The sequence below is a fragment of the Teleopsis dalmanni genome, chromosome 2 (genome assembly GCF_002237135.1).
Source record: "Teleopsis dalmanni isolate 2A chromosome 2, ASM223713v2, whole genome shotgun sequence".
Taxonomy (NCBI): Eukaryota; Metazoa; Arthropoda; class Insecta; order Diptera; family Diopsidae; genus Teleopsis; species Teleopsis dalmanni.
The window spans coordinates 132,377,370-132,393,023 of NC_051847.1; the positions used below are offsets into that span (position 1 = coordinate 132,377,370).

At 28.3% G+C, this 15,654-nt stretch overlaps 1 protein-coding gene across 1 annotated transcript; it reads left to right on the plus strand.

Moving 5' to 3' along the window:
• Nucleotides 1-10: 10 nt before the first annotated feature.
• On the plus strand, nt 11-15,652 carry LOC119675727 (F-BAR domain only protein 2; the record flags this gene model as incomplete). Its single annotated transcript, XM_038086933.1, has 14 exons — nt 11-49; nt 3,000-3,566; nt 3,654-3,752; nt 3,820-3,916; nt 5,528-6,202; nt 9,768-10,001; nt 10,681-10,786; nt 11,852-12,189; nt 12,246-12,418; nt 12,515-12,657; nt 13,393-13,767; nt 13,846-14,019; nt 14,079-14,414; nt 15,616-15,652. Coding segments are annotated over exons 1-14 (3,384 nt in total), but the record flags the coding sequence as incomplete, so codon positions are not given.
• Nucleotides 15,653-15,654: the final 2 nt, after the last annotated feature.

Genomic DNA, 15,654 nt, shown 5'->3' on the forward strand with positions numbered 1-15,654 from the left:
TTAATTTTAAAACAACACAATGACGGTCGAATTTATTGATTATTTTTGGGTAAGTACATCTATGAATATTTTAAAAAAACTCTAGATAATTGAAGGGCATGAAAAAAATGAAATAGATGAAAGAAGAAAACATAATGTAAAATATGGAACCGTGTATATATACAGTCAAACTTCCATAACTTGAAGTCCAATTTTGCAAAGAAAAGGTTCGACTTATGGAGACTTCGAGTTAGAGAATTTTTTTATATTTTTTTATTTTTGAAAGAAACTAGAATTATATTTTAAGATATTTATTTATTTTCAATCAAATAAAATACAGAAGTTATAGTAAAGTAAAATATTTAGAAATTAGGGTTTGGAATTTTTTAGATTCTACTTTCTTCGTACTCTTATATATAGTTATCGTCAGTTGCACTATCGTCAGTTTGCAAATATAAATTCAGAATATTAAATGAGTCTTCTACTTCATTCTTGGAAGGCTGATGAACAGTTACACCCATCGAACCCTCATCATTACTTTCCGCTGCGCTTAGAATTGGATCCAGTAATTTAGAGCTATAGTGCTCAATAATATCGTCATCTGTAGGAAAGCTTGATATACAAATTTTATTGTCAAGCTCAATATAATCGTTAAGAGTAGCATTTAAATTTATTTTATTTAGTTTAAACCACGTTGCCAACGACTGACAAAAAATTAAACATTCGGTTTGGAAAAAGGGACCTACCCTAACAGCAAAATGCATTTATAATTAAAACAAAAACTCGACTTATAGAATGCACTTTCGCATATTCCTATCGGCACGGAACAAAATTTTTGTTCGAGTTATAGAGAAATTCGAGTTATGGAAGCAGAATTGCATGTATTTTGCTCTCTAAAACTTTGGTGCACTGTTTTTGGTTCGAGTTATAGAAAATTCGAGTTATATAAGTTTGAGTTATGGAAGTTTGACTGTGTATAAATCAATAAAAAAATTATACCAAACTTTCGTGTTATGCACATAATGATAACTTATGACTGGAGCATTAAAACTGCAGTTTTTACTTTCTTATTATGTTATGGTAGACCCAACAGATTAGATTAGATTAAATTAAAAAATTACAAATCTATTAATAAAGTATCTGCCAAAAGTCTTCCCTTCCACTAAGTTTAAGTTATTACAGTAATTCTATATATCCACTTAGGTCCGTTGGTATATTGTATTACCGTATAAAAAAATCACGAGCCTTTAGTAAAGGTTAATATTTTTTCAGAAAGGGCTTGTAAAAAGAATATGTCTAGAATGTATTATTAATTCTAAAATTAGCAATTGAACATCCTTGCACATACATCGGACAATTATAAAGCTCGTATGAAGCAGTTTCCTTATCTTTCACACAACTACAGTAAAAGTAATAGAACAGGATATTTATTCTCTTTCACAGGGTTATCAATAATAGGGTTGATAGTGAGTCGTCAAGAAAATTACACTTATACTTACCTATATAAATTATTATAGGTATATGGATTGTATCTGTATGCTTTCCATCTTATTTTGAATTGTTATTATTAGGAAATTATGCTACTAGCATAATTATTTGATGCTAGTAGTATGCCCAGATTTTTTAAATGTTCAGCAGAAGGGAATGTAAAGGTAGAAAACTTGTGAAATCTGATATCGGGACTTGCATCACGTATAAATTGATTTCTGCTATGTAATTAAAAATTTTATATTTAGGAGCCTCCATAATCAGAACTAGTAAGAAATTAAATAAAATTATATTTACGAATTTTTTTAACTAGAAAATAAATAATAGTGGTCTCGCCAAAGCTCTGCTAAATAAACACTATAATAATCTTACATCTCTCTAATATTTTATACGAAATATGATTTTGTAAATAGGCAGTTCTCTTAACCGTATAGAACTGCCAGTCCTATCGCAATACTACTTAGGAAATTTGTAAGTAATTTATATTCATTTTTAAGAGAAAATTTGAAATTTTGTTTTTATTTTCTGAATTAAGGGCATCGTAAGTCTATTTCACATATCTATCTATCTTTACTTTGTATTGTGTTGTCTTATATAAAGTAATGTAGGTTAGTACGCAAATAAAAAAAAATTTAAACAAAATATGGTAAGCGGATTGACATACTTTTAAGTAATATTTTTGTATAATTTCTAAAACTTAAAAGGAATTAATTTAATCTATCTTTTTTTCTATTTCTCTAAGTCAAAGTCCCTATTAAATTTTAATTTTTAAAATATTCCTTATTCTATAAAGCTATAATTTAATTTGTATTTTTTGAAGCAAACTAAAATGTATGAGAATTATAATCAAGTATTTTATTGATCGTAAAATTAAGCTTCAAGTACTCTTCATATTTCTCGTCATAATCGCACCGTTCATAAATATTGCAAATCAAGTAAAGTTCTACAAAAACGATGTTTTATTAACGATGATTAATAAAACAATAATAACATTTATTATAATTAGTTTTTTATATATATTTACCGGGCTTAGGTCGTTTATTTAACACATAGGTTTATAAAAATGTTTTTTTAAAACAATTAAAAAAATTTTTTTTACACTTTTTTTCCAACTGTGTTAAATGTTTAAATTTATTTAATTTTTATACAAAAATTATATTATTACAAATATTTCGGTCTACTTTGTAGACCATCTTCAGTGTATATAAAAGATTACATATTTAATTATATGTAAATAAACATATAAACATACAATCAAAACAAAAAACCAAAAATTATTATTATTATTATAATTAAAACTAAAAAATACTCAATATATCTATAGGTTAGGAATTGATTTAACCCGATTCTAAGGGTCAACTTAGGGCCCCATTGGCTAATTCAACAAGTCACTAAAGAACGATAGTAAAGCACTATACAAATTGTACTTCTTCATCTTACAAACTGTGGTTCTATGTCAAAACCAATATACCCTTAAATATAATTTAAATATTTTATATAAAACAAATTTCTAATGCATACAACTTTTATAGGGTGATAAGAACAATGGATTCGACGTTCTTTATCACAACATGAAATTCGGATCATTGGCTACTAAAGAACTTTTAGACTTCTTTCGTGAAAAAGCAAACATTGAAGAACAAAACTCGAGGCTTATGTCTAAGTTAGTTCATAAAGCAAGTACCGGAACGTTAAATAGTACCTTTGCACCTATATGGACAATATTGCGTACATCTGCAGAGAAATTAACAGCATTGCATCTGCAGATGGTACAAAAGATAACTGAACTAATTAAAGATGTTACCAAGTATGCAGATGAACTGCATAAAAAGCACAAGAATGTTAAAGAAGAGGAGTCTCCGACGCTTGAAGCTGTACAAGCCATGCAAACCTCTACAGCAGCATTACAAAAAGCTAGAGATTTATATATGGCAAAAGTAGCAGAACTTGAAAAATTGCGTAAAGATAACGCGTCACAAAAAGATATTGAAAAACTAGAAACAAAAATCAAGAAACTGCAGGAAGACTATAAGACTTTGCTAGATAAGCATGGTCCTATTAAAGCTGAATTCGAGAGACGTATGACGCAAGCGTGTAAAGTATGTTAATTTCATATATTATTGATATTTTGATTTTATTTATTATTTATATTTATGTACATAATTAATTTATATTTTATATTAAAGCGATTCCAAGAAATTGAGGAAGGACATTTACGTCAAATGAGAGAATTCCTATCAACTTATTTAGAATTGCTACAGAATAATCATGACATGGTTGGCCAGGTAAGTTTGTGCAAAGATATATAGTGTGTGTAAACAATTTAAAATTTATGATATCACTTTTTTATAGGTCCATTCCGATTTCAAACGTCAATTTTTGGATATGACTGTTGATAAATTGCTTGAACAGTTTGTGTTGAACAAATACACTGGTCTAGAAAAACCAGGTTCGTAATAATTAATTTTTATATGGGTTATTGCAACAGGAGGTGACTACAAAAATAACTTTCAATTCGTTGAACTTGTGCTTTCAAATAAAGCTGTAATTTATAAGCTCGTTCTAATTTAAAAGGCTTGGCAACTGCTTTGATTATTGTCATTCACAAATTAAGTGAAAAAAAAAACTTGGAACTTGAGTATTGAATGTTTGTGCAGCCTTGGCTACTTGTGAAAAAACACGATTAGTCATCATTTCTTATTTGACAGGCTCGAGTTCTAAGTCTGGCACTTGCAGTCCAACAAATTATATACGGACTATAAAGTAATTCAATAAAAATTCAAATATTTCCTAAAATGACTGATGAAGAGTACTTGGCAATACTCGAAACAGCGTTGTATGGTCAGCCAAAATTCAATAAATTAATCAAATTTTTGTTGTTGCCTCTTTACAACTGTTTCGAACCCTTCTAGTTTTCTTTTTGTCATAAGGAGAAAAAAAATTCAACCTTCAAAAACGTAATATTTAATTATTAATATATCTTATAGTATATAAAAAACTATTGATACTATTAATAAATAAGCAGAGGCTACTTCATTCTATTATAAAAAAATAAAACAGTTTAAAAATGTACTTCATTATAAATATTTAGATTTTTGAATATATCCATTATTCAAAGAGTAACAATTAGTATAAAAATTATTAAATATGTATTTTTGTTTTAATTTTTGAGTTGTTACTTCCTAATTGTTTAAATGCGGTTATTTTTGTGTTTTAAAGTATACTAACTTTTATAAAAGTTAGTATATTTTAAAAAACAAAAATAACCGCATTTATTAAATATGATTTAAATTGTAAAAAAAAATATATTTACATATATAATTAATATTATATATTAAAGATATTACATATTAAATATATTATATATTAAAAAAATTATATATTAAATAAATTTATATGCTGGATGCTTCGAGAATTATTTGTCCGCTTATTCGGAAACAAATTCATACAGATTAAACAAAGTTCGTGAAAATATTTCACGAACTTTGTAAATATCGAGCATTTGAATTTATTTGATAAATAACTGTAAACCTAAGTGTGTTTTTGTTTTAATTGAAATTATATTTAATAATTTTTATACCAATAAGCTTTTGCACAATAAATATATAAAATATAAATATTTTATATATATAGAAAAATTTTTTTACTAAATTTTTGAATATAAAAGTCATCACAATATTACTCCCTTTTTATTCGAAATAAAAATCAATTCTTACAAGACCTAAAAACTTCCAAATAAATTATTTTCTACAAATAGAATTTTAAAAACATTGATGAATCATGAAAAAAGACATTTTCCAATGATTCATAGCATATGATAAAAGGAAAAAGTGATTTACTATTCAAATCACCAACATAAAAAGAAGTGAATTGAAAAGAAAAAGGCCTGGTTGTCATTTGTAAAACTGATAACCACGAGCTATTCATAAATTCATATTGGAATCTTTTCTTTATAATTTAAAGTAATTATATATATAATATCCTTACTTATTAAACTTCATAATATATCAAGTATACACTAATGAAGATTATAATAATTTATTTATTTATTTTTTCTTAGAAATGCCTGAAATAGAATTTATAACACTTTCGATAATCCAGCATCAATCATCTTCTTCGATACGTCTTAATCAACCACTAGCTGCAGGCACTTCAATATCTTCAGCTGCAAATTCAAATTCAGCGACTAGCATACAAGGTGCCATAGCACGTGCTGCACTTGGTAATGTAACATTGGATCAACGCGGCGGCGAAGTTGTTTCAATTGGTAGCGGCAGCGGAAGTGGTAGCCTTATAAATACTGACGACAACATTCTAGGTGCTTTAACGTCACCAAGACCGACTTCTCCCGAACTGGTTCAAACGCAAACATCACAATCACCAAATATAACAACAACTGCTAGTTCATCCGTTAAGAGCAATTTCCGTAATTGGTTTAAACCAAGTACAGCTCCAACAACAACAACAACACCACCATCAACAAGCGGAAATTTCGGTATGGATAGCAATGGTTCTTCCACCGGCACAGCCATCACCAAAAATTCGTTTAATTCAGAGCTTCAGTCACTGCAGGACAATAATAATCAAGGTTCATTTATGTCGTCTGCTTTAACACAATTTTCTGAACAATGTACCAATTCCACAAATATTTGTAATACTACTACTATTACCACCACAACCACTACTACTACTACTACTACTACTACCACATCATCCAATTCTTCCTCTATACCAAGTAGGTTTTTTTGTTTCTTTATTTTATTATCTTATCATTATTATTATTTATTTATTTTATTTGAGTGTTTTATAATTTTTCATTTTATTCATAAATTCATTTTATTTTATTTATTTTTTTTTTGTTTGATGACATCATTTGTTATTTTCTTTTTATTGTTTAAAAATTATTTATTTTATATTTTAGTTAGTTTGTATAGTATTTATTTTTTGGATTGCTTAAAAAGTTATTAGGTTAATATGAACTTGGAAAAATATATATAATAACTATTAGTGACTGTGAACAAGATAATGTATTGTAACGAGTAATCTAGTGTTTACCTGGGATAAACTAGTGATATTGAAGAAGAAAGATCCATGGACTTTTGCAATACTACTCATCTTAATAACAAAAAATAATTTACTTATAAATAAGCTAATAAGCTTTTGTAGCATATGTAAATATGTTTGATAAGGTACTTTATCTTATGAGGAAATTTGTTATTATTTTTACTAATTCTCTCATTTTGTTGTACATACCATAACCCATTGATGTTCTTTAATTTGTGTATTTTTATTTTTTATTTAATTATTTTATTTAAAACTGTATCATATTTTTTTTATTTTGTATTTTATGTCTTTTAAATCATATCTGTGAAAAGATATTATTGTTCGGATTTTTCGTGAGTAAAGCCCGTAGATGAAAAAATAAAAGATATATTTCTCATTATTAAAAGAAAAATAATATTTTGTGAGATCAAATCTTAACATATTGCATATTCTGTTTTGGTGGACACATATAATTGTAATACTACTTTTCATTATTTTGTTCTTATATTATTTTTTGTGGCTTTTTATTTCATTATGTTAACAAAAGATGGGAAGACTCAACGATATATAGGCATCTGTATGCAATCTGGCGACTTTCTACTAAAAGAAAATCCAATATTTTCATTGAGATGCCCAGTAGAGATATCAGTCTTGTGATAGGTAAACTTATAGGTCATTGCAAACTAGGGAACCATGCTAGAATATTGAATCTCTCTTTCAATCATACCTGTCGCAGCTGTGGGAAAGACGATGAGAGTGTCTCTCATATACTTTGTCTTTGCCCAGCTCATGAACAGTGGTGACTCAAAACCCCCTTTTTTGAAAATCTTGATCAATCACAAAACCTCTCACTAAACAGCATTCTGGCTTCATTAAAGTTCTAGGTGGTTTTAAACCCTGAGTTTATCTGTATACACGGTAACACAATAGGGCTAAGTGGATCCCATAGGGATCGTCGATATAACCTAACCTAACCTGTTTCATTCTGTTTGAAACATATATAATATTTAACCATCAAAAATATATGGTATCATTTTATTATCCACATTGATATAAAACATTAAAGACAGTATAAATTTTACTTATATGTCTATTTGTATCTTTGTATAACTGAGCAGAAATGATAAAAATGATTATATCGTGTACATAGACGATATAAAAGATAATTACATATTACAAATATATTCTTGAATGTTTGTAGAACTAATTTAACATTCGATTTTAATTGTAATTTACGCAATAGTTTTTTGTCATCGATTCATACTCTTGGGTAATTCAAGTAAAACTATCGATGAAACAACTTAAATTATGTTCTTATAATTATCATTTTAAAAAAGCACTTTTGTATTGCTATGAGATATCAATAAGTGTAAGTTACTGACATTGTTATACGATTCATCGGTATAAAACTACAACCATTGGATCCTCGTAAAAACTGCAATCAGTTATTAATCAACTTCTATCTGTTGGTTTGTCTTCTCCCAGGTTTTAGCTGCCAAAATTTTAGTTTCATACCACATAATATCCCCTATTAATTGATTTGTCTAATGCATGTTCAAGTTATATTTCTGATGTATACTCCAATTACAGTTCCACATAATGTGGTCTTCTGCTATTCTAGTACTTGTTTCAAGTTCCATATAATAAGCTCTACGTTGTTCCAACTCTTTCTTTGCACTTCATCTTTTATCACTGAATCCAAAATTTTTGGTAACGCTTCTTAAACATGTTTCTCTATTTGTATTGCATTTCTTATATGTATGTATATTCTATTTACTTGGTTTTCTGAAATCAATAGGATTACATGAACGACAAGAAATTACTTCTAACTGAAATAAATGTATAGTCACGTACTCTCATTGATAATTTTTCACAGCTTTAACATTTGTTACTAATTTATATAATTAATATTATGACTTCAAATGTACTTACCATTTTTTTATTTCCATTTTATTTGATGTAACTTAGATTAGAATAGATTAGTGTCCGACTATATTTGGATACTTTAAATGATTTTAAATCGTATATAAATTAATACTTCAAAATGAAGAGTTCTGTAAGAGTATATTAACACTTTTACTTGAACATTTATATATTGGACGTTTAATCTTGCTTGAAGCTTGTTAACTACTTCAATTCTTACATGATTGTTAACATAATTTTAATAACATATAGTTAATATCTAAAGAGAGGGTAAAGCAATCCAGTATTACTACTACTTCAATTCTTACATGATTGTTAACCTAATCTCAGAATGGTTGCAGTCCTCGGGAATGTATGCAGACCTGAGGTCAATTATTGCTTAGCCTGATGAAGTGATAAATAATAATTCAGTCAAGGCGTAGAGAGGGGTTACGAAGAAACCTCGCAGTTAATAGAGAGTAAAAGTGCTCAAGTGCACTGACTGAACTATCCTCAACATAATAATAATTTTAATAACATATATTTAATATCTAAAGTAAAGGTAAATCCAATACTGGATTGGTATTGAGTGCTTTATCTCTCCCTTTCAAATAGTTCTAGTAAGAAACATTAATAGTTTAATTAGGTTAGGATTAGTTACAGTGAAAGCGAAAGCCCGCTTGAGCTTAAATAATATTGTGCTAATAAAGCATTAGCTTTGTTTATACAGAGACGAGAAGGATATCCAAAAAAGTTTTTTTAGGTCGACTTAATTCTATTCTGTTAATAGATATGTTCTATGTGCAAACGAGTGCAAACATAATCTAGTGTCTATTAAACGATGACCTGTAAAAACGGCCATCAGCGAAATTTTATTACTCTATGTTCAACTTAACAGAATGTCTATTCTCTTTTTACTATTTTTAGCTAAAGTTGTTATGGAATGAGTTAGTAATTCCGTTTTACTTGCATATTGAGGAATAAAATAATTATAGATAAAAAATTATCTATAAATCAATAATAAAAAATAAATTGTTAGCGGACGAGCGTAGAGTCCATGTTACTAACATTAAATAAATTCATTATTGCTAAATATCTTTTTTATTATAATAACAATTTCATAATACTAAATTGTAGATCTATGACCATAATATCCCACAGTTTCTATCTTTTACACACTGTAGCTAGCAGCACACTAACAATATCTTAACAATTAGAGAACTCCATAGATAACATACAAATATTTGTGTTTTTTTCTTTAATTTTTACAAAAGAACTGCATAAATTTTATTAACTCATAACTCCTTTCTCCTTTAATTCTTAACAAACTTTGGTAAAATGAAAAACAAAAATAGATGAACGACAATTACAGCAACAGCAAGAGGTATTACATATCACAGGTCATCAACATAGTAGTTCATCCACTCCCACAACTAATACGACTAGTAAAGGACAAAAAGCGACTGAACAGTTTTCGGTGTCGTTAGGTGAACGCACTAATCATCAAGCACAACAGCATCCAACGTCTCAGGCAGGAAACTCAAGACGTACAACATCGCTCCTTAATATATTCACATCAAACTCTCAGGGTATGAATACACCACACACTAAAACGAAACGCTTTGGTGGTACTTCAAACTTCAAATTGCAACAAGTGAAATCCTTTTGTTCACATTACTTATATATATAAATTTTTTTTTTAATAATTGTTTATAATAAAAGCAAACAATTTTATTGGTGTTGGCTAGGTTTTAGGATGGAATGTTTTTTTAAATGCGATAAATGTTTTAAAATTGCACCAAAAGTGTATTTAAGCTTATATTTTACCAAACTTATCTGTTTTACTTTTCAGGTTTATTCATTTTAATTTTATATTTTCCAAAAACTCCACAAAGTCTACAAATCTCTAAGAATTCTTTTTGCATGTCCACGGAACTTTTTCTTTTCTCCTTACTCTGTTCAATTTCGGTGGTGTATCGATTGTTACATATATTTTAAAAAAATATGTTTTTCATACTAGAATATTGTACATTAAAAACTTTTGCAGCATGTTTCATATAATCATTTAATTGCACATCTATTTTATCATATATAATATATACATATATAACTGGAACTGTTTAATATATACTAAAATTCATAAAACTCTGTACCTCATCCATCAAAGCGCCAATTCATTGTACCTAAAACAAAAAACTAACAATGCATCTGCACAATAGATATTTTTGACAAAGTCCATTAATTTATCTAAAAAATTAATACTTTCAGTGTCTGGGATTTTACGTAGTCGGCGAGATAAAACGAAAACGAAAAAGTCTAAAAAAAAGAAAGATGGCGAGGCTGCTGAAAATATACAAGAGGAACGTCTGGCAAGGTATGTATTCATAAATTGTATAAGTTTAAAAGAAATATAAGATAAAACGCAAGAGATTATATGAATAAAAATATGTTAGTGTGGGTGAAAAATGATCAATGAAGCATGGACTACTCCAGACTTTAAGAAGTACGGATACTTGAATTTCATAGATAGTTTCAAGGCATGCTAATTGATGTAAAAAACTTTAGTTGAAGATAGCCCAATTCCAGCCCGAGAAACCACTGGGCCATTTCATTAAAACGGAAAATATTTTTTATGCATACGTTTGGAAATACCGAAAGACAAATGAGGACTGAAGAACATAGAATGAACAGATAGACATACCATATGAGTTGCACTTGTTATTTAAAGAAGCTGCTATCTTGTTGGCATGTCTAACTATTATTTTTGAAAGTACGAAAAATACATTGCAATAGTGTGATGAAGAAGACCTAAGAATTAGGTTAGATTAGGTTTAAAGTTGGATCTGTGACAAAATTCATGTTGATAGTGAATGAGTGCTACATTACTCAAGATCGCTTCTTATGAAATGTTCCTTTTCCTATTCGTTTGGTTTTCTTATACAGTCAGCTTGTAGGTGGGTCATTTATATGGCTCTTTATATTTTCTCTATTCAGAGTACTTTATGCCGTCAAAGTAAATAAAGCTAACGATATCTACCAAGATTGATATTAATGGAAATCAACTTTGACCTACATACAGTTGGCATTTATATTTCTATAACCCGGAACCCATAGCAGGTTAACCATTGAATAAATCAGAGATGGCTGTGCATACAACGATTTATGACATTTCGATAAAGTTTGAGTTATGAAAGCACCAGCTAGGGACATAATAACCTTTTTTCTGCCACTAAAAACTAAAATATTCGTACCAAATATTTTTTTATGAAGAATCGATTTAATTCCGAAGTGGATAGTAGTCATTTCTACCTAGAAAATGCTGCATGATTATGCTAAAAACATTTTTTTCCGTTCAACACATTTTTCGAAATTTTCATCCCGATTAAATCAATTGTTGTGAAATAAACACTTTATATAATATTTTTCTTCGAATAAATAGCGTTGATCGTGCTAATAATTCTTTGGATCATGAAGAACATGGCAAAATGAAAACTCAAAATTCTAGTGGTAGCAGTGCTGGAGGTTTGGGTGTATCATCTGCTTCAGCACCTGGTAGTGTGGATTCAACTGGTGGCAATGGTATTGGTGGTTTAACTGCTTTGAATGCTACTTCAGCAATAAACTCTAACAGTGCTGCAAATAATAGTGGTAATGGAGTAAATGGTGCCGCTGGAACATCTGCAAGTGGAAACTCCTATGGTGCCAATGAGGTGGATGAAGATGGATATAGCATGCAACCGCCAAAAGAAATTGCTTGGGAAGAGAATCACGATAATGGTAAGAAAATCAGATTTAAGTGAATTGATATATATTCCCTTGTTTTTCCATTGTAGCTGGTAGTTTCTACTCTGATTCAGACTCAGATTCAGATAACGATAAACGTGATCGTCGTATACATGTGAAAATCAAACCACTAAACAATGGTCAGGCGCCAATGTCAGCAAGTGTTGATGAGCTACGTGCGACGGTTGAGAATATATCGCTATCACCAACTGGTGTGTTTTCGGTAAGCAAAGAATGAGTTATAAAAATTATATATATATTTTTTTTAAGAATTTAATTTATAATAATTTATATTATTATTTTAATTTTAAATAAACAGCATAGTCAGCAACTGCAACATTCACGTGTCGCGTCACGTCAACAATCGCCAGAAATGATATCGAATGCCTCTACACCAACAGCCACAGTGCATCCTTACGCACCTTTGCAAAGTCCAACTTTGTCAATGTCGCATAATTCAAAGTAAGTATTTTATAAAGCTACTGTAATATTTTGTGTTTATATTGAGAGTTATGGTTTGTTGATATTATTTTATTCCTATTCATTGACATGAAAGGATATAAAGATATTTTATTTTAGATAAAATATATTATTTTATTTTAGATAAAATATATTATTTTATTTTAGATAAAATATATTATTTTATTTTAGATAAAATGTATTATTTTATTTTAGATAAAATATATTATTTTATTTTAGATAAAATATAGTATTTTATTTCAGATAAAATATATAATTTTATTTTAGATAAAATATATATTTTTATTTTAGATAAAATCGATTATTGTATTTTAGATAAAATCGATTATTTCATTTTAGATTATTTTAGATAAAATAAATTATTTCTTTTTAGATAATATAAATTATTTATTTTTAGATAAAATAGATTATTTTATTTTAGATAAAATAGATTATTTTATTTTAGATAAAATAGATTATTTTATTTTAGATAAAATAGATTATTTTATTTTAGATAAAATAGATTATTTCATTTTACATAAAATAAATTATTTTATTTTAGATAAAAAAAATTATTTTATTTTAGATAAAATAATTTATTTTATTCCTATTCATTGGTAAAAATGGATATAAAGATATAAATTATATTAATTTTGTATTGAAATAGTTATTAAAATAGTTTCTTAGAATACAAATAATGAATAATTCTTCAACATTTTTATTCATACAATTTTAAAGATATGCTGACCTGGGTGATATATTTTCTGAATTGGGCGATGTAAGTGCCTCAGCGCCAGCTTCTGCTACGCTTTCAAAATCAACGGCGCGACAAATACCAACCCCAACATCAGCCAGTAACATTGCTATACCCCGTCCACCATCAAGACGTTCAGAGATGGTAACATCAGGTGGTGTTACGGGTGGTGTTGGAGGTGCTCGTGGGCGTATTAGTCCATCACCTATGAATCGTGCCGATAGTATTGGTAGCTTAGAGTTTCGTACAGCTATTGGAGGCATTGGGTCATCTCGCGGTCCTTCACCACTTACAATTGGCATTACAGATACCATACCTTTGGCTGTTGCATTCCATGAGATTATACATGCTTATTTTCGGTAAGTACTTAATAATTAATTAACATATAAATTTTTATTTTAAAATTAAAAAACACGATCATTTATTTTTTTAAACAGTGGCAGCGATGAATCACGTTGTCAAGTTAAAATATCCGGTGATATGATGCTATCATTCCCTGCTGGTATTGCCGGTCATCTAGCGAATAATCCCAATCCAGCCAAATTGGGATTTCGTATGAAAAATGTGCAACATTTGGAAAATTTCATTCCAAATGGCAAATTAGTTCAAATGTTAGTTTTGTATTACTTTATTTGCTAATAATTTATTTATAAATAATTATTTATTTTAGTGACAAAAACCTGTCAAGTTCTTATAGTACAATGTTGGAGTTTAATATGCCAGCACTGACTGCATTGCTCAGACGTCAAGCTGAACACAATCCAACTGCGTCCTATTTTAATGTGGACATTTTAAAGTATCAAGTGCGTACTAAGCCTGGTGCTTCCTCATGTCCATTTCAACTCGTAAGCTATTGGAAATGTGAACCCACCTTTACTGCCTTAAAAATTGATTATAAATATAATAACCATGCCATGGCCAGCGCATCGCCACTTTTGAATGTAACACTGTCCGTACCTGTTAATGGACAAGTGCGGAATGTACAATCAAAACCGCACTCAGCATGGTAAGTTTTTTTTTAACTTAGATCTAAAATTTAATTAATTTAACAATTTAATTCGATTCAAATAAAATTAAAATTTTAATTTTTAATTAATTTTTAGTGTCAATTTACTTATTTTATTTTGTTAGATTTTAAATTATTTAACATGAGAATTCTGAAAAGTCTCTGGAAGTTAGAGTTCGCGTCAATGTTGATAAAATTACTATATTATAGCCTTAAAAAATTGTTGTTGCTCTGTAAACATATATTCTTCGAATAAGTGGTAGATGGTGCCTACCGCACGAATATAAGCAATAGTTTCTTAAAATCTTGTAACTTGTTTAAATTACTGCAAAGGTGAATAAACGACACATACCTAAGTTCTAGTTTCTTGGTAGAAACTGATCTAATTTCGTTTATTTCATATTAGCATGTCATATTTCTAATGATTAACTTCGAATTGATCCCATTTATATTAAATGTACACTTATTAAAAATATATTTTTTTTTTATTTTTTGCATTCCGGAAGTTTATTAAAAATTAAATTATTGTTAAATAATTGTAACAATATTCCTTAATCTGAATCTGCCCTCAGCTCAACAATTTTTCTTTTATACCACCGTTTGATTTTTAAGATTCTTCTCCTAACCTTTTAAAATCATCTTAAGTTACAACAACTCAGGTACATATATATATTATTATGTATATATATGTTATATATATATATTATTATGTATGTATTATATTTATATATAAATATATATATTATTCTGTAACATTTTAATCAACAGGAAATTTATTATTTCCAAGTTGAAACTTTTTTATTTACTACTAATGGAACCACTGACAAATTATGATGGACATCAAAATTCATAGAAAATCTGTATTCTTTATTTATTAAATAATGGGCTATGAATGCACCCCGACCTAAAAGATCTATATTGTGCGTCTAAAAATCCAACTAAAACAATTCTAGATTATGAATAAATCTCGTAATTGTTGTGGGCTTAATTTTATCTTTTTGATTTGGGACCAAGTAGTCAAGTCTACGTCGTTCCGCCGCTGGGCAGTTATATATAACATATTCTGATGTTTCTTTCTTCATATGACTATATATCTAAATTTTAAAAATATATTAACTTAATATTAATAATTAATTAGTTTACATCTGTGCATCTTAGTTTACATCATTTCAATTGTTATTATTATTATTAAATTATATAGGCTTGGAGAATCTAATCGTTTGGTGTGGAATTTTACCGA